This window comes from Lolium rigidum, chromosome 7 (assembly GCF_022539505.1).
Source record: "Lolium rigidum isolate FL_2022 chromosome 7, APGP_CSIRO_Lrig_0.1, whole genome shotgun sequence".
NCBI classification, from domain to species: domain Eukaryota; kingdom Viridiplantae; phylum Streptophyta; class Magnoliopsida; order Poales; family Poaceae; genus Lolium; species Lolium rigidum.
In genome coordinates, this window is record NC_061514.1 from 78,647,715 (window position 1) to 78,667,183 (window position 19,469).

Genomic DNA, 19,469 nt, shown 5'->3' on the forward strand with positions numbered 1-19,469 from the left:
CCACCGGAGATCCAACTGTTCCCCTCACCATTTTAGATCGCAAGTTCCATCCAACGAATACTCCCACCCTAAATCTGAGGTTGTATATGAGATGCTGCCGTGAATCTAGTTCAGGATCGAGCAGGGAATATTTAGCCATCTTTAAAGCGATATCATTTGTGCCTAAGATTCGACAAGTCCATAGGACACCTTCAGATTTTTCTTACAACGGTTATAAGTAGGATGACACAGAAAACCAAAGTTTTACACCATTCAGGCAAGCTAACTTTGATGATAAAGGGGGTGACTGATGTTTCACACTAGTTCAACAAGTCAATGTGTGTGGTGGCCTTTTAGTGTCGAGCGCAGAAACAATTGTGCAGGTGATAAAACCAAGAATTGGAAGAGAATAGTAAAAACTTTTCCAATCAACCTAAAGAGACACACCTTAGGACGAAAAACTAAGAGCACTCTGGTAAGCGGAAGTCTCAACCAAGAATTAAGCCTGTATCTTGCCAGCGTATACAAGGAGAAGAAGCCAACACAATCAGTTCTGAGACCAAAATTTAAAAATATTTTATTTCAGACATACTACCCTAAATTTTGTAGCAGTGATCACTAGAGTTTAGCTTAGCAACTGAATATTATTTGAAGAGAAAATGGTGTGTCTGTCCCTGTGGCTGTAAGCCTACCCAGAGTACAACATGGCAAAAAAAAATGAACAATTACGTTTCCACGTATAGTAACATTGCAAATGGGATTATGATAATTTCTGCAAGCAATGCTGATTGCGTATGGTGTGGGTACAAAACCTCAAATTCAGGCAGAAACTCCTGATTCATGTTTTATCTGGGAGAAACTAGAGAGTATGGTTGATCTTGAATTTGCTAATTCCACGATTAGTTCAAGTGCTACATGAAACAAAAATATCAGTTAGAACAACATAAGGTTAAAGCATAGTGTATTCTACTGTCCGTGTTAGGAACAAAACCTGTTTCGAAGGATACTTGGGTTGTTCGTAATTTTGGAGACACCAATGCTCCGAAGACTGATAATGCTTTTGATCTTGCCCTTTGAACCTGCAGGACAAAGAGAAGGAAAATTAGTATAATTTAAGCAACAACTTTCAACTTTATGACACCAATAAGTGGCAGCACCTAGTTGAAATTAAATTACGTGTTTACTAGCAACAATGTGAAACTTGGTAGAGTCATCACAAGCCAGACTAGCTTGAACAAAGTATCTCAAAACTGAGTACAAATATTGTAATGCAATACTAGGTCTAGCATCATCATATCAGGCAGGGTGGCTTTGCCAAATTAACCACTCAAGAACATGAACTTGATTTAATGGACTTGCACTGATTTAGCTCAACTAGTGGTCTAGTGCATTTTCTTTTTTACTTTTTGATGCTTTTAAGCCGTCATTTGCCATCAACTGTGCTCTATTTTTAGGAGTTGCATATGTTGTTTTAGCCACGATATTTATAAAAGATAACAGGCTTGTTTATATTGCACTTACCTGACCGCTACCGTCAACACCAGTACAAGACTTTGCGGTATTTGCATCTGATTCAGTGTTACCATCTATTTAACCAAATAAAATCGAAGGTGAGAAAGGGAAATCAATCTAAAAATATAAATATTTAAAAAGTAGAAATAGTGCATGTGCTAATACCTGGGGTAGTAGCTGCTCCTCCTCGATACCTTAGTTTTGGTTCAGCACTATCTTGCGCGCCACTGGAGTTTGATTCTTCTGGCAAACACCACTTCGACAGAGAAAACTGTGGGCTTGAGTCTGAAACATGATTAAGGAACAGCTCATTACTTGTACATGAAACCATCATTAAAACGGTTTTCAAATGAAATAGACAATGTAGGATATATGAAAAATATAGGGGAGAGAATATAGAGGATGGAGTTTAGACTATCTGCTGGAGGCTGGAGATGGAAGAGATGCAGAGGAGGAATTAGTCTATATGGAGATATAGATGATGAGATATAAACTATGTGCTACACTCCATGAGAGAAAAAAAAGGTGATTCCCGTAGCAGTTCTGAGTTGTTGATAAAGGTTTTTAACTCAAGTAATACACAAGCGGTTACCTGATGGGTGCAAGTCTGCAGAACAATCCACTTGCAGCTTAGTGGCCGCAGATTGCTCTTTATGATCAAACAGTGTGCTGGAGACACGCGATGCGCCCATCGAATGACGAGCACTTGCCAGATCAAGCCAACCCTAGAAAATGAAGAAATCATTCATATTTACTAGAGAACTGTGGCAGCATTACAATAGGCAAACAGTTTCTCCTGTAAAGTTTACTAAAGCAACTAATGCGTGGAAATTGTCCAAGTACACGAAGAAACCCAGATCCAGATAAGTTTCAGCCTTTCAGGGCACTAAGCAATGGTTGGTACCACCAATAAAACATTAATAGAATAATTATCAGAGCAAACAAACTGCTAGTCCGATACTACTGCCTCTATCCAGGCATTTAGCTAGAGTTCTGAAGATCGCAGTGAAATAAGATTGTTCGGCTGCCTGACACATACTACTTCACTTCACCTGAAGTCAATCCAACTGCTCCACAGATCAAGAGAAAACCTTACCGAGTACAGACCATAGAACCCCATCCAAAGACAGTAAATACTGGGCGGCGGATTGATATCTTGATGTAAGGGGGGCAACGGCTGTCAGCCGGGGTGTGACATACCTGGCGTAGAGCGGAGGAGAGCGACTCCATCAGGAGGAGGTAGCCGTCCGCCGAGTCCATGAACCGCAGGATCTCGTCGTCGTCTCCCCCGAGACCTTCCTCCGCTACCGCGACATCCGCATGTTTCACTCCAGAGGCGGGTCCCATGTGCCGCAGCTGCTCCTCCTCCTCTGCCGCCGCCGCAACCATCGATTCGATTTTCCAATACCGCCACGCCCAAACCCCTCTTGGTTCGTGCGTGGGCGCGGGTGCCACCGACGAGATCAATCACACACAAACACGACGCCGCGGCAAGGTGGGTGGTCACTCACTGGTGGGAGGACAGGAGGTCGTCGGTGCGATGAGAGGCGACTGACCGAGCACGCCGTGCCTGAAGCAGGGGAGATTGGACAGACTTGCGACCGAAGCAGGTATAATTCGGTTTAGTAGTCAGGGCATCCAACGGGGCGAGCAACGGCGATTTGCACAAAAATAACCTAAAACTGAAAGGAAAGCACAGACTCCGGTGAAACTATTTCACCCATCTAACCCTTTTGTGTGGTGCTCCACGCATCGGCGCCACACATACCAGTGTGGCGCCCTTCCTGCCGGTGCCACTCTCCAAGCCGACGTGGCGCCATCGACGCTGAGCTGGTGCGCCCATCCGACGTGGCAGCATGTGTGGCATCCCTCCCAACGGCACCACACATGCCCTTACAATTGCCCAAAAACATATTGTGAGACAATTCGTCTGAGACTTAGCCGTTTTTGCGAGGCTCTATGTGTGGCGCCGATGCCACGGGCGCCACACTAGCATGTGTGGCGCCGATGCCACGGGCGCCACACAAAGAGCATCGCCAAAACGGCTAAGGACTTATCGTCCGGAGCCCCTGGATGTTTTCGACCCAATACTGGATATAAGTTGGCATGTGTGGCGCCGATGCCGTGGGCGCCACACGAGTGCGGTGTGGCGCCATCGTGAAGGGCGCCACACATTGACTTGTGTTAAAAACTCGAAAAATCCTACCAAACTCCAACGAGTTTTCATTGGACACAACAAGTACCAATCTCGGAACATACACAACAAGTAGCAATATCGGAAGATGTAGTCTACATCGTAGCAAGTAAATTCAAACAACAAGTAGCATTACAAACATTGTTCGAAATGACATAGGGTTCACAATTCGATACTTATGAAGATATAGTTCACAACAACACGGAGCACATCCTAGTGTCGTCCTCGACGTGTCGTCCTCACTGGCTGCTTCCGGACGGCCATCCTCTTCGTCCACTGTCGTGGCTCTTGTTGCTTGCTTGCTCCTGCCGCTCCCTGCTGCTCCTCGCTGCTCCTCCTCCTCCGAAGAGAACGGCTCGTCGTTCCTCATCCTCGACAAAGATGATCTCCGCACCGGCCCCTCATCCTCCTCGGTGACAATCTTCTTTCCTCGGTTGACATAATCTTCCGGAGTGTACCGTTTTGGAGCATTGCCCCTTGGCTTCAAGCTGGTAAGCTGACCGTGGGGCTTGCTTGGAGGTATGCTTTGGAGGTATGCTTTGACTCGAGAATCAAGTCGTCGTCGGGAGGAATCTTCACAAACATGAACACATGAGATTACAAAAGTTGAAATTAGTAAGAACATGTTTGACAAGCAACAAAATAGTCCATACCTGCGGTTCTTCGGAAGAGGGGATGTAGGGATTTCGCCTTCGCGGCAACCTAGCAAGTTCGCTAACCGCCGCATCTTTCATGCGGTGTTCGCGTCATGGAACTCACGGTTACAAAGCCACCAGAACATAATTGCGTACATTCAAAGTTGGTGATCATACCTTAATGAAATGCCGCAATGGTCCGACAGGCTTTTCATCTCTGTGGCTCTGGTCCCACATAATCTCGCACTCGTCATCTATTTTTTGGATCTCCGACCGCTGTGACAAACATAGCATACACAGTTTAAGCGAGCACATGGCAATCTAGATGATGTACTATTTAGTGAGAGAATCCATTACCACGAAGTTCAGCTCGGAAGCAATAGAAGTCGATCTCCCTCTGCGAGCATAGGTGTCGTGCTGGCTTTGCGCAACCTCATCGAACTCGATGGGGTCGTCCAAGATGTAGTCGGCATACGCGCGCTTCACTAACTCGATACGCGTGTTTTCATGGAACCACTGGAGGTAGTTGTTGAAAGCGGCCAAGTCGTGAGGCACAATCTCCGGAGGGCCAGCAGTCCGTGTCGCTTCCAAACAGTGTTGGAATGCTGCGATGTGGCCGCTATGGTGGACTCGGCCAATTTGTGATCTTCCTCTGCCGCTGCCTATCAAGCCTGCAAGAATCAAGAAGTTAGATTCTACCTCTTCTATCGGGAATCTTCCGTCGCCTCGATTCCGAAGTTTACCTATGAAGCGCCTTGTCCGTGTCTTGCCACTAAGGTGGGCACTCCCGATACAGCCCAAACTGTCTCATCACTGCTGTGCGGCTGGTGGTGTTCAACAAGCCACATGCATATGAGTGGGCAGCGCATCCGCCGAACGGGGCCTCCTCCGTGCACTTGCGGTTGAGGTCAGCCATCCCCGCGCCAATACGGTATTAGGTACCATATGGCTCCCATTCCACCTGCACCATACAAATATTTCAGAATTTAGAACATGCCAGTAGAATCAATGAAAACTAGGATTGCAAAAGAGTGATCGGTTACACCGCTCAGCGGTAAGAGTGTCCAACTCCGCGGTGTACTCGCTTCGTACATGACCATTGGATCGCTTGTCATCTCCGAGACACCGTCCCAAAGATATGCCCAAGTGGGCTCCCGATCGAGGTTGTTCGGGTAATGAGGCCATGGCCTCTCGTTGAGTACCCTAGGCCGCCCAACCGATATGCGGTCCCGGCTCCATACGGAAAGTAGGAGCAAGCATCCACCAATACCGGCGCTCCCAGTCCTGCTCTCAGTCCTGCGACAAGCTTCGTCCAACTGCGTACATAAGACATTTGGTTAGTACTTTGTCTAGCACACTACTATAGGAAAATAGTACATAGAACAAGTCATCACCTGCCGGTAGAGGTAGGCAAGTGCCGCTGTTCCCCAACTCCACCGGTTGTCCAACACAGTAAGCGCCTTCAGCCAACACCAATGGCCAGCTTCCCCCCACTGTCAGGAAAGAGAGTCTTCGAAATCATGTACCATAAGTACACGCGGACGTACGTCCTCCGAGGGTACTCGTTGGCCCCTTCCGGGCATTGTGCAAAGTTAGTCTTGATCCAAGAGAAAGACGCGCCGGCGGGAACTCTCTCCTTTGGATTTGCTGGCGCCGGAGGAGCCCTGCCAATAAGGTCCTCCATCTGTCCGCGCCACCCATCGAAGCCGTGTTCATACACGGTGGCTCGCCCCGAATAGGTAGTCCAAGGATCATGGAAACATCCTGGAGAGTAGGGGCCATCTCGCCGGCCCTCAAGTGGAAGGTGTGCGTCTCCGGCCTCCACCGGTCGACAAGAGCAGTGAGTGCCGCGGCGTTCATGTTCGGCCCCCCACGGCTTACAAGGGATATGAACGGCATAAGACCGGTAGGCTTGATGAACTCCGTGTACCTCTCGTCATAAGGTATATCCACTGTGCGATGGTAACGAATCTTCAAAGGGTGAAGATCTGTTCCCCTCTCCGTCATATGAACAGCTCGGTGCTCCCTGTCGTACTCTTCATCCAGAAGCCACACCATCCTACATGTTTACACAACCATGTTATGAGTCATTCCACTAACAAAAATGAGCAACACATACATGAGAATATATCTAACTTTCGAATCACCTATACATCACACATACATGAGAGTTCATATCCAAATACATCACACATATGAATTTCGCCACATACATACATACATAATAGACATATGTAAGACAATAGAATGCATTTGCTAAGCTCCAATTTTGCCTTTCACCACATACATACATAAGGTTCCATACACACATACATTCATATCTAGGGATAGAACACCATAGCCATTTCAAACATCTTTGGATACAATGCATACAATCTAACAAAATTTAACATCTATGGTTCAAACACATGCATACAATCTATGATTCCAACAAATCTATGGTTGAAATCTATGGTTCAAACACATGCATACAAATCTATGGTTCAAACACAACCAAAATTTCCAATCTAGGATGAATCGAAGGGAACGAATTAAACCGGAGCAAATCTTGGATGAATCGAAGGGGAACGAAGGGGAATACCTTGAGGATTGTATGGGGATGGATTTGGCCGGCCAGATCTGTCCAATCCGTGGAGGATTTGGTGGGGGGCAGCGGAGAGGCGGCCGGCGGCGACGGTTGGAGGAGAGAAAGAGAGGAGAGAAAGAAGAGAAAGAGAGGGTCGGGCTGGGGGCGGGCGCGGGCGCCACACTTAAGTGGATGTGTGGCGCCCGTGGAATCGGCGCCACACATGCTAGTGTGGCGCCCGTGGCATCGGCGCCACACATAGAGCCTCGCAAAAATGGCTAAGTCCCGGACGAATTGTCTCACAGTATGTTTTTGGGCAATTGTAAGGGCATGTGTGGCGCCGTTGGGAGGGGCGCCACACATGCTGCCACATCGGATGGGCGCACCAGCTCAGCGTCAATGGCGCCACGTCGGCTTGGAGAGTGGCGCCGGCAGGAGAGGCGCCACACTGGCATGTGTGGCGCCCGTGGGAGGGGCGCCACACAAAAGGGTTAGATGGGTGAAATAGTTTCGCCGGGAGGGTCAGTCCGTGCTTTTCTTTCAGTTTTAGGTTATTTTTTTGCAAATCGCCGCGAGCAACCGTTTGTCTCACCTAAAATGCGTCGGCCCTGCTCCACCGGAGTCTCTGCGTGTGCTACGCGGTTGACTAAAGTGATCGGGTTGGTGGCATCTGGGCCCGCTAGGCAGCAAAATATTTCTTCATTACAATTGATTGGCCAAAAGGACCATCTTTACAGACATGGTTAGTCGAGTTAACCTAAAACTACATCGGCAGTACCTACTCGCCATCGCGCGGCCTACCATGGCCGGGGTTACTCGCAGTCGCGCTGCCTACTGCTGGCCACCGGAAGGGCTGGCGCCGTCGTCAAAGCGTGATCGCTTCACGCACTCCTCCACCGCGCACGCCGGCGATCGGACTTCTCATCCTGCCGCCTGCGGCATTCGAGCGCATCAAACAGAGCGGAGTCCCACTGCACTCTCATCGCCGCATCCTCCTCCGCCGCCTCCACGACCACCATGTGGGCGTGGTAGCGGGCCCTGTTGAAAGTGCATGGAGCCCCCATGTGTGGTTTTGGTAATTAATGACAATCCCTATGGACTAATGTTTGCATTGAGTTATATTTGTAGGAGTTGTCCATAGGCAATTCTTGAACCATATGTTGGCTTCAAGGTTGCAATAAGAAGAAATTGATGAAGGATATCAAGTGTCAAGTATGTCTTGAAGATGAAGATGAAGTGAGCCCTCAAGTTACTTCAAGACATCAACATGATGAAGAATGAAGAAATGATGTGCAAGTTCAAGATGAGCCATCTCGAAGAGATCCTTTGCTTGAGTCTTGCCATCCATATGGTGATCATGGATATGTGAAGATGCGCCGAAGAAGAAGCTCTCCCATGGTGGATTATGGGGGAGCAATCCACATGGTGGTCATGTTTATGTGAAGATGCGCCGAAGAAGAAGCTCTCCCATGGTGGTTTATGGGGGAGCAATCTACAAGACTTCGTCAAGCAAGCACAAGCAAGTAAGGCGTTCCATCTTGTTGAGGTCAAGATCATCGTCATCAAGCTCAAGTGGAATGCGCAAGTATAAGGTTTGCTCTTGATAGGGTTTCTTTCTCACCGGTCTCATAGTGTAGTTGGAGACCGGTTTATAGTTTAGTTGCCGTACTATCAAGAGGGCTCTCGAGTGAGTAACTCGATCGTATCGTTCGGAGAGAGCTCAAACCTTTGCATCCTTGCATCATCTTTCTTGGTTGTTATTTGGACCTTATCCATGTGATGTTTTAGAGCTTGTGCTTATTCTCATGACAAGCTCTAGTTCATCGAAAACGGATTTCTCATAGATCACTTGTTGCGTTTTCGAGTTTGGTTCATCATCTTTCTTGGTTTTATTTGGATCTTATCCATGTGATGTTTTAGAGCTTGTGCTTATTCTCATGACAAGCTCTAGTTCATTGAGAATGGTTTTTGCATGGGCAACTTGTTGCATTTTCGAGATTGGAGGTTTTACCGGTATATCTTTTTAGATAGGTCAAACCTTTCATCATTTGTTTCTATCCTCCCTTGTTTGACTATGATGGTTTCCTGCATGATCTTGTAGAGCTTGTTCCTAGCTTCAAAACAAGCCCAAGATCATCAAAATCGGAGTCCGGATGCTAAAGTTATGCCCGTTTTAGTTTTGGTGTTTCGCAGTTTTACGGGGGCCGGATAATCCGGCCCGAATGACCAAAGCTCGGGACAATATCCGGCCAAATATCCGGCCCGAGCCAGGGGCGATTTCGGGGGCGGATAATCCGGCCCGGGGCGGATTTTCCGGCTCGGGAGGTCCCAAACGGTCATATTTCGTTGGGAGGGGGTATATAAGACCCCCTTCTTCCTCCTTGGGCTGGTTGGTTCACTTTCTCTCTCTCCCTCCATTGTTGTACTTCAAAGCTTGCCCTAGTTCTTGATTCCCCCCATGATTCTTGCATATTCTTGAGGGAAAAGAGAGAGGAGATCTAGATCTACATTTCTACCAATCAAATCCATCTCTTTGTGAGTGGAACTCTCTAGATCTTGATCTTGGTGTTCTTTGTGAATTCCTTTGTTCTTCCTCTCTTATTCCCCCAATAGCTTTTGTAGCTTTGTTGGAATTTGAGAGAGAATGACTTGAGCATCTTTGTGGTGTTCTTGCCATTGCATTTGGTGCATCGGTTTGAGTTCTCCACGGTGATTCGTGGAGGTGAAAGCAAGAAGGTTGTTACTCTTGGGTTCTTGGAACCCTAGACGGATTCTAGGCCTTTGTGGCGATTTGTTGGGAGCCTCCAATTAAGTTGTGGATGTGTGCCCCAATCTTTGTGTAAGGCCCGGTTTCCGCCTCGAAGGAAATCCCTTAGTGGAACCGTGACCTAGGCCTTTGTGGCGAGGGTCACCGGAGATCTAGGTGAGGCGCCTTCGTGGCGTTCGGTGTGTGGTGTGAGTACCGCATCTTGGGGTGAGGCCTTTGTGGCGTTGGTGTGCATCGAGCAACCACACCTCAAGGTGAGCCTCTTGTGGCGTTCGGGAGCACTAAGCAACCGCACCTCTCCACCGGAGATTAGCACTCGCAAGAGTGTGAACTCCGGGATAAATCATCGTCTCCCGCGTGCCTCGGTTATCTCTATACCCGAGCTCTTTACTTATGCACTTTACCTTGTGATAGCCATCGTGCTTGAAGTTATATATATCTTGCTATCACATACTTGCTTGTATTGCTTAGCATAAGTTGTTGGTGCACATAGGTGAACCATTGCTTAGAATAAGTTGTTGGTGCACATAGGTGAACAATAGTATATAGGCTTTGGGCTTGACAAAGTAAACGCTAGTTTTATTCCGCATTTGTTAAGCCCATCTCGTAAAAGTTTTAAATCGCCTATTCACCCCCCCATCTAGGCGACATCCGTGTCCTTTCAATTGGTATCAGAGCAAGGTCTCTCATTCTTAGGCTTCACCGCCTTGAGAGTAAATATGTCGGTTAGGGGATTAGATCACAATAACTTGTTTATATTTGATGGCACAAATTATGATCTATGGAAAATTTATGTGCTTAATATTTTGCGGGGTATTTCCCCGAACATGGAGCGATTTCTTGACATGGGTTTTTCTTCTCCTAAGGATCCCCAAAATTTATCTTATGAGGAGAAGAAAAACTCTTGTCTCGATGCTCTTGCTTCTCATGTGTTTTCCATTGTTGTGAGCAATGTAGTTACTTCTTCAATCATGCCTTTTGGGAGCGCTCATGAGTTATGGACAAAGATTCAAGATAAATATGATGTGTCCAATATTATTGAGGATGATTGTTTTGCTTCCACTTCCGGCCGTGATGAGTTCTCATCTTCATCCACTTCACCAAAGTGTGGTAAGACACAAGGTAATGATATGGTGAGTGGTGATGAAAATTGCAATATTGGTATTGAGCTTACTATTGATGATTCTTCATCTCTATCTCATTGCAATGCTTCATCTTTGGACTTAAACACATCTAGCACTAGAAATGATTTACATACTTGTGTTGATAGTCCTTGCATATCACGTGTAAGTTGCTTGAAAAAAACTAATGATGATATGCTTGCATTGTCTTGTGGCCATGATAAAAATGATTCTATTTCCTCTAGTTGTTGTGTGTCTAACAATGTAGAGGAAACCAAATATTCTATTGGTCAAGACAAGATCTTGAAAGGAGCCTCAAGTAACTCCTCATCTTTATCTCACGGTCCTCATATATGCCTTATGGCCAAGGGTTCCACGGTACCTCCTACCATGGAACCTAATATGTCTCGTGGTGATAAGAATGAGGATAAATATGAAGAAGAAGATTGGGTTGTCTCTCTACGCGATAAAGGTGAGAGTGTATTCAAGGTTCTTTACAAAGATAAAATTGCTAGCTCTCACTTCTTTGAAATCTTGACTACCGCTATTGAGAGCCAAAAACTTATTTGGATGCATGAGAACACCATTGATAAAAATGGTGCTCTTGAACGAGAGTATGCCGATGATGTAGCATCATTAAAGAATGATCTTGAAGAAGAACAAGAGACCGTAGCCTCTCTTGAGGAGCAACTTCAAACCCTTGAGGTGTCTCAAAATGAAATATTTGCTAAACTCACTAAAGAAAGAGACCATGCTAAAGCTAAATTAAAATTGCTTAAAAATGAAAAGTTCAAAGTTGGTGTTGGTCATGATAAACTTGTTAAGGATCTAGATGATCTAGACAAGGCCCACAAGGCCTTGGAGAGCGAACACTCTATCCTCACCAAGTCATATGAGCAACTACAAGCTTCATATTTAAAAGAGCATGCTATGTTACCCTCTCTTCTTGATATGTCTTGTGATGATGCTTGTGCTACTAACTCTACTTCTTGTGAAGCATCTATCTTGAAGGAGAATGTTGAGCTAAGGGCTCAACTTGAGTTGCTAACTTGCAATTATGGGAAATTGGAAGAAAATCATGGAAAGCTTTCTAGCTCCCATGAGGATCTTCTAGCCTCTCATGATAGGCTAAAGTTAGCTCATGAGGCTATCATATCTAAGGCAACACCTTGTGAGCCTCATGTGGATACTAGCACTACTACTCAAAATGCTATATTGCCATGTGCTAGTCCTTGTAATTCATCCACTCATAATATTGCTAAATCTTGTGATGAATTATCTTCCTTGCCTTGTTGCTCTAACAATGAAGGTTCTACTTCCTCTAGTACTTGTGTTGTTACTAACCATGTAGAGGAAATCAAAGAGCTCAAGGCCCAAGTCTCTTCTTTGAAGAACGACTTGGTAAAGGGTCATGAAGGGAAATGCAAACTTGATAAGATGTTAAGTGTGCAACAATCCCCCAATGACAAGAGTGGACTTGGATTCAACTCCAACAACAAGATCAAGTCCAAGAACAACAAGATTAAGAAGGGCCAATTACAAGTCAAAGACCCGGCCAAGATTGTTTGCTTCAAGTGCAAAATTGAAGGGCATCATGTTAGATCTTGCCCTTTGAAGAAGAAGCAAAAAGGGAGCGGCCTCAAGCTCAAACTCATATTCAACCTCAAGTTGAAGAAATGTCACTTCCCAAGAAGAATCAAGCCAATGCTCCCATTGTGGAGAAATCTAGTGAGAAGAAGGAGAAGAAAAGAACTTGCTACATATGCCGCGAGAAGGGCCACATCTTCTCTTTTTGCACTATTGGTACCTCATCCAACTCTATCACCGTTGATGATGTTTATTCTCTTCGTAAGGATGAAGGTGGCAATGTGTTTGCCAAATATGTTGGTGCTCAAAGTGGTGTCAAGAAAAGAACCATTTGGGTTGCCAAGCCTATTGTGACTAACCTCTTAGGACCCAACTTAGTTGGGGACCAACAATCCAAAACTTGATCAATAGGTGCTTGTTGGAGGGCATTGGAGACTTGGCTACATCATGAAGAATTAAGGGATCTTCATCATTTATATTATATCAAGCCAAGTCTTTTGATTATCTTGCTACTATCATATATCCAATGTTCCTCCTTGCGCTAACATGTTCTCAACTCACTTATATTGAAAGTTACTCGCCCCTTTGCATGTGTTAGTTTTGTTCCTAGCATGTGTTTGTGTATGTTGTGCTTCCTACTTGCTTTTCTTGAGAAATCAAGTCTATGTATGTTGGGTTGCACACCGTGTACTTGTGTTTATGTTGGAGCCTCTTTGCATCTTGTTGTATCTTATATGGCTCTTATGAGAGATTAATGGACTATCCCGTTTTGGGGGAGTGATATTCCTTTGGGAATTTCATGATCCTAACAATGTGTGTACATGAGGAATATCACTTAGAATTGATATTGCAAGATTATCTAGTCTCTATGTGGTATGTCATCTTCTTGAGAAATTCAAATTCCAATGTCCATTAATATCTCTAGTTGGATCTTATTTGCCTCTTGTGAAAATAAATTCTTTATCACATTATGGGGGAGTAATAAGCTTTGTGCATATTACAAGCCTAGGAAATGTGAACATTTGAGGTTGTGTCACATAGAATTGATATTGTAAATTATCTCTCATATGTGACATGTTTTCTCAAACAAGGTCCAATTTGCTTAAATGGCTTCATTGCTAATATCTTTGTGGATCTTTTTTGTGAAAGTTTTTCTTGGCATGGTTTTTCACAATGTGTCCCTCAATAAATTTTTGGAAAACCATATGCTTCAAGTCATGCTATTAATTGCTTTGCATGTTGGTATGAATACTATTAATTGCTTTGCATGTTGGTATGAATACTATTAATTGCTTTGCATGTTGGTATAAATACTATTAATTGCCTTGCATGTTGGTATGACTAAATGAAGCTATCAAGAAACTATCTTTTGCATGATGGTTAACTCTTATCTTTTACCATATGCTTTGTTCGTTGTAAATATGATCTTATGTATACTTACAAACTACCACCGGGAAATATTTCCTAATACCTCTTGTCCTAGGACAATTGGTAATCAATTATGAGGTAGATATTTATTGATCATATCTACATTGGCTCTTGTATTTATATTGCCTTATTTATTGCCATGAATTTGTTGTGCTTTGACTCCCATGTGTCTTCCTTGCATCTTATGGATCTAAGTTGTCTATTCAAACTTTCTTAGCATTGTTAGAAGATATAGGTAGCGTGATGATCCTAGTTTTGTGCATTTTGTATTCATATAAAAAATCCTAGATAATGCACCAAACTTGGGGGAGCTCTTCTATATTATTAGAATGCTTAACATCTCTTGATCTTTATCAAAAATTTGGTTTTGGGAGACATAAAATTTTCTTTTTGGTACTTTGTGCCATCATAAAAAGTTTCTAGGGTTTGGTTTATTTGTTGGAACCTTGCTCTCTTGGGAGTTGGTTATCTCATTCCTTTGTGTTTAGGTTTAATTAGCTTCTTATAATGAGATAATTCTTTGGAGTCAATCTTGTGTTGATTTGATTCTTTGATATAATTTGGGCAACCATTGTCTCTTGATTTATTTAGTGTTTTGTCCAAATTGTATCTTCCTTTGGTTCTTGAAAGTATTGTGCATGCATATTTAATATATGTATATCTTATGGCATGTGTCACTTTCTTTGATCCAATATATAGGGTAAACTCCATCAAATCCTAATTTGACTAAGATGTGCATGAAATTCAATTTCATATCTATATGCACATAGAATTGTGGAGTTTGTACTATATGTTGTAGTGTGTCTAACTACTTCGGACCCAATTAGTTTGGGGACCATTTTGTACTTACCTTTGTGTTAGGTACAATGGATATGCATTGAATGCTTGTCTCACTCTTGGAAAGAAGTGGTGACTCAATGGTAACGTGAGGCAAGCTAGGATGATCAACGAACACATATCTACTACATCCACACCAATGCTATCTTGGTAACAAGTATCTTCTCATGCATACTTTTCTTGTATCCAACCTTATGGTTGCATCTTGGCATGAATCTCTTGATTTGCAAATGTTGTGCTTCTTGCAAAAGTCTTAATGAAACCTCTTTATTGTGAATGTGAGTAATTTGAAATGAGTGCATTTGTTGCGAAGTATTTTAAATCATGCTCATGATTCATCCATCCCAACTATGCCTATCTAGCAATTTTGTTGCATATCAATTCCTCAAGGCTCTCACATGTGCAATATAGATGAAAGTGCAAATTTAGTTACTTCTTTTGGTATCCCCGTTTGTGATACTTGTTGCCTTTCTCAAATGCATCCCAACTATCTTCTATCCCTTGTTGATATTTGTGATGTATTTTAGTTGTTTGTGGTTGAAGTTCATGAATGTACAATAAGATAAAATTGAACCTTTGGCCATGCTATTAAGCAAAAATTCTTATTGGTATATTGCATGACTTCGTCTTGGATATCATACTATTTTTCTTGCGTATCTATTTTATGTGTGCATGTTTCTTTGTGGATAAATATCTTTGTGATATTGCCCACTTAGAGAAACTTATACACATAAGATATGATACATCTCCTTTTGATATCTTATTTATTTATTGCGTGTTGATTGGTCATGCTAAGAAATATAATTCATTGAAGATTATGATGATGCTTTTTGCTCATCCTTGTAATAGTCTTATAATATGCTTTATCATGCCTTTCACATATCCTCTTGGTTGAGCCTTTTTATTATGGTGCCTCTTACTTGTTGCTCAACTATTTGTTTGTTGCAAGTGTTAAGCTTATTTCTCTATCTATGATCTATTCCAAATGTTTGTGTTTTAAATGGTAATGAGGGAGTGAGGATTCCATGTTATGCATATTGTATTCAAATACAACATTTTAATTTATGCATGTACCTTGGGGAGCTTCCTCATTTAATTTAGAGCACTATCTTTTGGTGATCATTAGAGTTTGATTCACTTGGTATATTTTGTTTTTGAATGATATTATGGGAGTGATGATTCCATGTTTGTGCACTTTATACTCCAATGCAAATTGTCTTGTTTTATGCACAAACCTTGGGGAGCTTCCTCATATTATTTAGAGCAATCTTGTTGATCTTATCATAATATCTATCTTTCTTTTGGTATCTTCTTTGTGGTTCATTTGGTTGCTTGCTTCATTTGTTGAAGCTTCTTGACTTTGTTATCTTTTTGCAATCTTTGATCCTATCTATGGTGTGATTCCTTCCGAATATTCGTAATTGGATATGTGCATTTGATTCCACTCAAATTATGAGAAATGCACACGCTATGGAGGAACTCTCACTATATTGGCCTTCTAAATTTTTCACCCATTTCGGCAATTGGTGCCAATGGGGGAGAAGTTTGGAGGGTTTAAGGGAATTTGGTTATGTCTTTGCTTTGTGCTTAAGCATGTGCCTTTATTGCATTGCATCTTGTTGCTTTGCATAGTTGAATATTTAGAGGAAACTCCACTAGGCTTTGAATGCCAATATATGCAATGAAAGTCAAGATCATTCACACATGCATATATTATGGGGGAGTTTGCTCTATAGATTCAACTTATTTGTTACTTAAATTCCTTATATAAACCCTCTCAAAGAGATTGTTATCAATTACCAAAATGGGGGAGATTGAAAGTGCATGGAGCCCCCATGTGTGGTTTTGGTAATTAATGACAATCCCTATGGACTAATGTTTGCATTGAGTTATATTTGTAGGAGTTGTCCATAGGCAATTCTTGAACCATATGTTGGCTTCAAGGTTGCAATAAGAAGAAATTGATGAAGGATATCAAGTGTCAAGTATGTCTTGAAGATGAAGATGAAGTGAGCCCTCAAGTTACTTCAAGACATCAACATGATGAAGAATGAAGAAATGATGTGCAAGTTCAAGATGAGCCATCTCGAAGAGATCCTTTGCTTGAGTCTTGCCATCCATATGGTGATCATGGATATGTGAAGATGCGCCGAAGAAGAAGCTCTCCCATGGTGGATTATGGGGGAGCAATCCACATGGTGGTCATGTTTATGTGAAGATGCGCCGAAGAAGAAGCTCTCCCATGGTGGTTTATGGGGGAGCAATCTACAAGACTTCGTCAAGCAAGCACAAGCAAGTAAGGCGTTCCATCTTGTTGAGGTCAAGATCATCGTCATCAAGCTCAAGTGGAATGCGCAAGTATAAGGTTTGCTCTTGATAGGGTTTCTTTCTCACCGGTCTCATAGTGTAGTTGGAGACCGGTTTATAGTTTAGTTGCCGTACTATCAAGAGGGCTCTCGAGTGAGTAACTCGATCGTATCGTTCGGAGAGAGCTCAAACCTTTGCATCCTTGCATAATCTTTCTTGGTTGTTATTTGGACCTTATCCATGTGATGTTTTAGAGCTTGTGCTTATTCTCATGACAAGCTCTAGTTCATCGAAACGGATTTCTCATAGATCACTTGTTGCGTTTTCGAGTTTGGTTCATCATCTTTCTTGGTTTTATTTGGATCTTATCCATGTGATGTTTTAGAGCTTGTGCTTATTCTCATGACAAGCTCTAGTTCATTGAGAATGGTTTTTGCATGGGCAACTTGTTGCATTTTCGAGATTGGAGGTTTTACCGGTATATCTTTTTTAGATAGGTCAAACCTTTCATCATTTGTTTCTATCCTCCCTTGTTTGACTATGATGGTTTCCTGCATGATCTTGTAGAGCTTGTTCCTAGCTTCAAAACAAGCCCAAGATCATCAAAATCGGAGTCCGGATGCTAAAGTTATGCCCGTTTTAGTTTTGGTGTTTACGCAGTTTTCACGGGGGCCGGATAATCCGGCCCGAATGACCAAAACCGGGACAATATCCGGCCAAATATCCGGCCCGAGCCAGGGGCGATTTCGGGGGCGGATAATCCGGCCCGGGGCGGATTTTCCGGCCCGGGAGGTCCCAAACGGTCATATTTCGTTGGGAGGGGGTATATAAGACCCCCTTCTTCCTCCTTGGGCTGGTTGGTTCACTTTCTCTCTCCCCTCCATTGTTGTACTTCAAAGCTTGCCCTAGTTCTTGATTCCCCCCATGATTCTTGCATATTCTTGAGGGAAAAGAGAGAGGAGATCTAGATCTACATTTCTACCAATCAAATCCATCTCTTTGTGAGTGGAACTCTCTAGATCTTGATCTTGGTGTTCTTTGTGAATTCCTTTGTTCTTCCTCTCTTATTCCCCCAATAGCTTTTGTAGCTTTGTTGGAATTTGAGAGAGAATGACTTGAGCATCTTTGTGGTGTTCTTGCCATTGCATTTGGTGCATCGGTTTGAGTTCTCCACGGTGATTCGTGGAGGTGAAAGCAAGAAGGTTGTTACTCTTGGGTTCTTGGAACCCTAGACGGATTCTAGGCCTTTGTGGCGATTTGTTGGGAGCCTCCAATTAAGTTGTGGATGTGTGCCCCAATCTTTGTGTAAGGCCCGGTTTCCGCCTCGAAGGAAATCCCTTAGTGGAACCGTGACCTAGGCCTTTGTGGCGAGGGTCACCGGAGATCTAGGTGAGGCGCCTTCGTGGCGTTCGGTGTGTGGTGTGAGTACCGCATCTTGGGGTGAGGCCTTTGTGGCGTTGGTGTGCATCGAGCAACCACACCTCAAGGTGAGCCTCTTGTGGCGTTCGGGAGCACTAAGCAACCGCACCTCTCCACCGGAGATTAGCACTCGCAAGAGTGTGAACTCCGGGATAAATCATCGTCTCCCGCGTGCCTCGGTTATCTCTATACCCGAGCTCTTTACTTATGCACTTTACCTTGTGATAGCCATCGTGCTTGAAGTTATATATATCTTGCTATCACATACTTGCTTGTATTGCTTAGCATAAGTTGTTGGTGCACATAGGTGAACCATTGCTTAGAATAAGTTGTTGGTGCACATAGGTGAACAATAGTATATAGGCTTTGGGCTTGACAAAGTAAACGCTAGTTTTATTCCGCATTTGTTAAGCCCATCTCGTAAAAGTTTTAAATCGCCTATTCACCCCCCCTCTAGGCGACATCCGTGTCCTTTCACCTGTCCCTAGCCGCCGCCAATGCATCGTCCCTGGCGGCGATGGCGTTCGCCAGCTCCCGGTTCTCCTGCTCGAACCGCGCGGGAGAAGGGCCCCTCAGCGCGAGCGAATCCAGGTTGGAGCACATGTACCCCCGAGCCATGGCGACCGCATAACTGTGGGCTTCCTCCTCCGATGCCCAAGCCTGACAGCGCTGGGCATCCCCAGCTAGGGTCTCGAACGATGCGAGCAGAATCAGCTGGTCGCCGACGCACTCGAAGCGGCTGGGTACGTCCTCGTCGTCGGCGGCGATGTCATGGATGACAACGTTCGCGGGTGGGGCCGCCGGCAACGGAGGGGCCGCCACCTCCGCCAGCGCCTCCGCGAGCGCTGCCCTGGCTTCGGCGAGCTCCGCCCTGGCGTCAGCGATTTCCGCCTGGCCGCCGAGAGGCGCTGACACCCTACTGCCGCCTCCGCCTCCGCAACCTCGGCCTCCACCTCCGCCGCCTCCAGGTCCAGCTGCTCGGCCTAAAACGCGTCGGCGGCTAGCTGCTCATCCTCCTCCCAGTGGACTTGGCGGCACATCTGAACAACATGATCCCAGCTAAGGTTGTGTTTGGTCATGGATGGATGCTAGGGTTAAGCATGAGTGTGTCCGTCAC

At 44.4% G+C, this 19,469-nt stretch overlaps 1 protein-coding gene across 1 annotated transcript; it reads right to left on the reverse strand.

Moving 5' to 3' along the window:
• Nucleotides 1-603: 603 nt before the first annotated feature.
• LOC124671680 (coiled-coil domain-containing protein 115-like) lies at nt 604-3,087 on the reverse strand. Its single transcript, XM_047208023.1, has 6 exons — nt 2,692-3,087; nt 2,084-2,216; nt 1,657-1,776; nt 1,501-1,565; nt 971-1,058; nt 604-890 (listed from the first exon to the last, which is right to left on the reverse strand). The coding sequence occupies exons 1-6, from the start codon at nt 2,878-2,880 to the stop codon at nt 799-801; spliced, it is 687 nt and encodes a 228-aa protein (XP_047063979.1). The 5' UTR covers nt 2,881-3,087; the 3' UTR covers nt 604-798.
• Nucleotides 3,088-19,469: the final 16,382 nt, after the last annotated feature.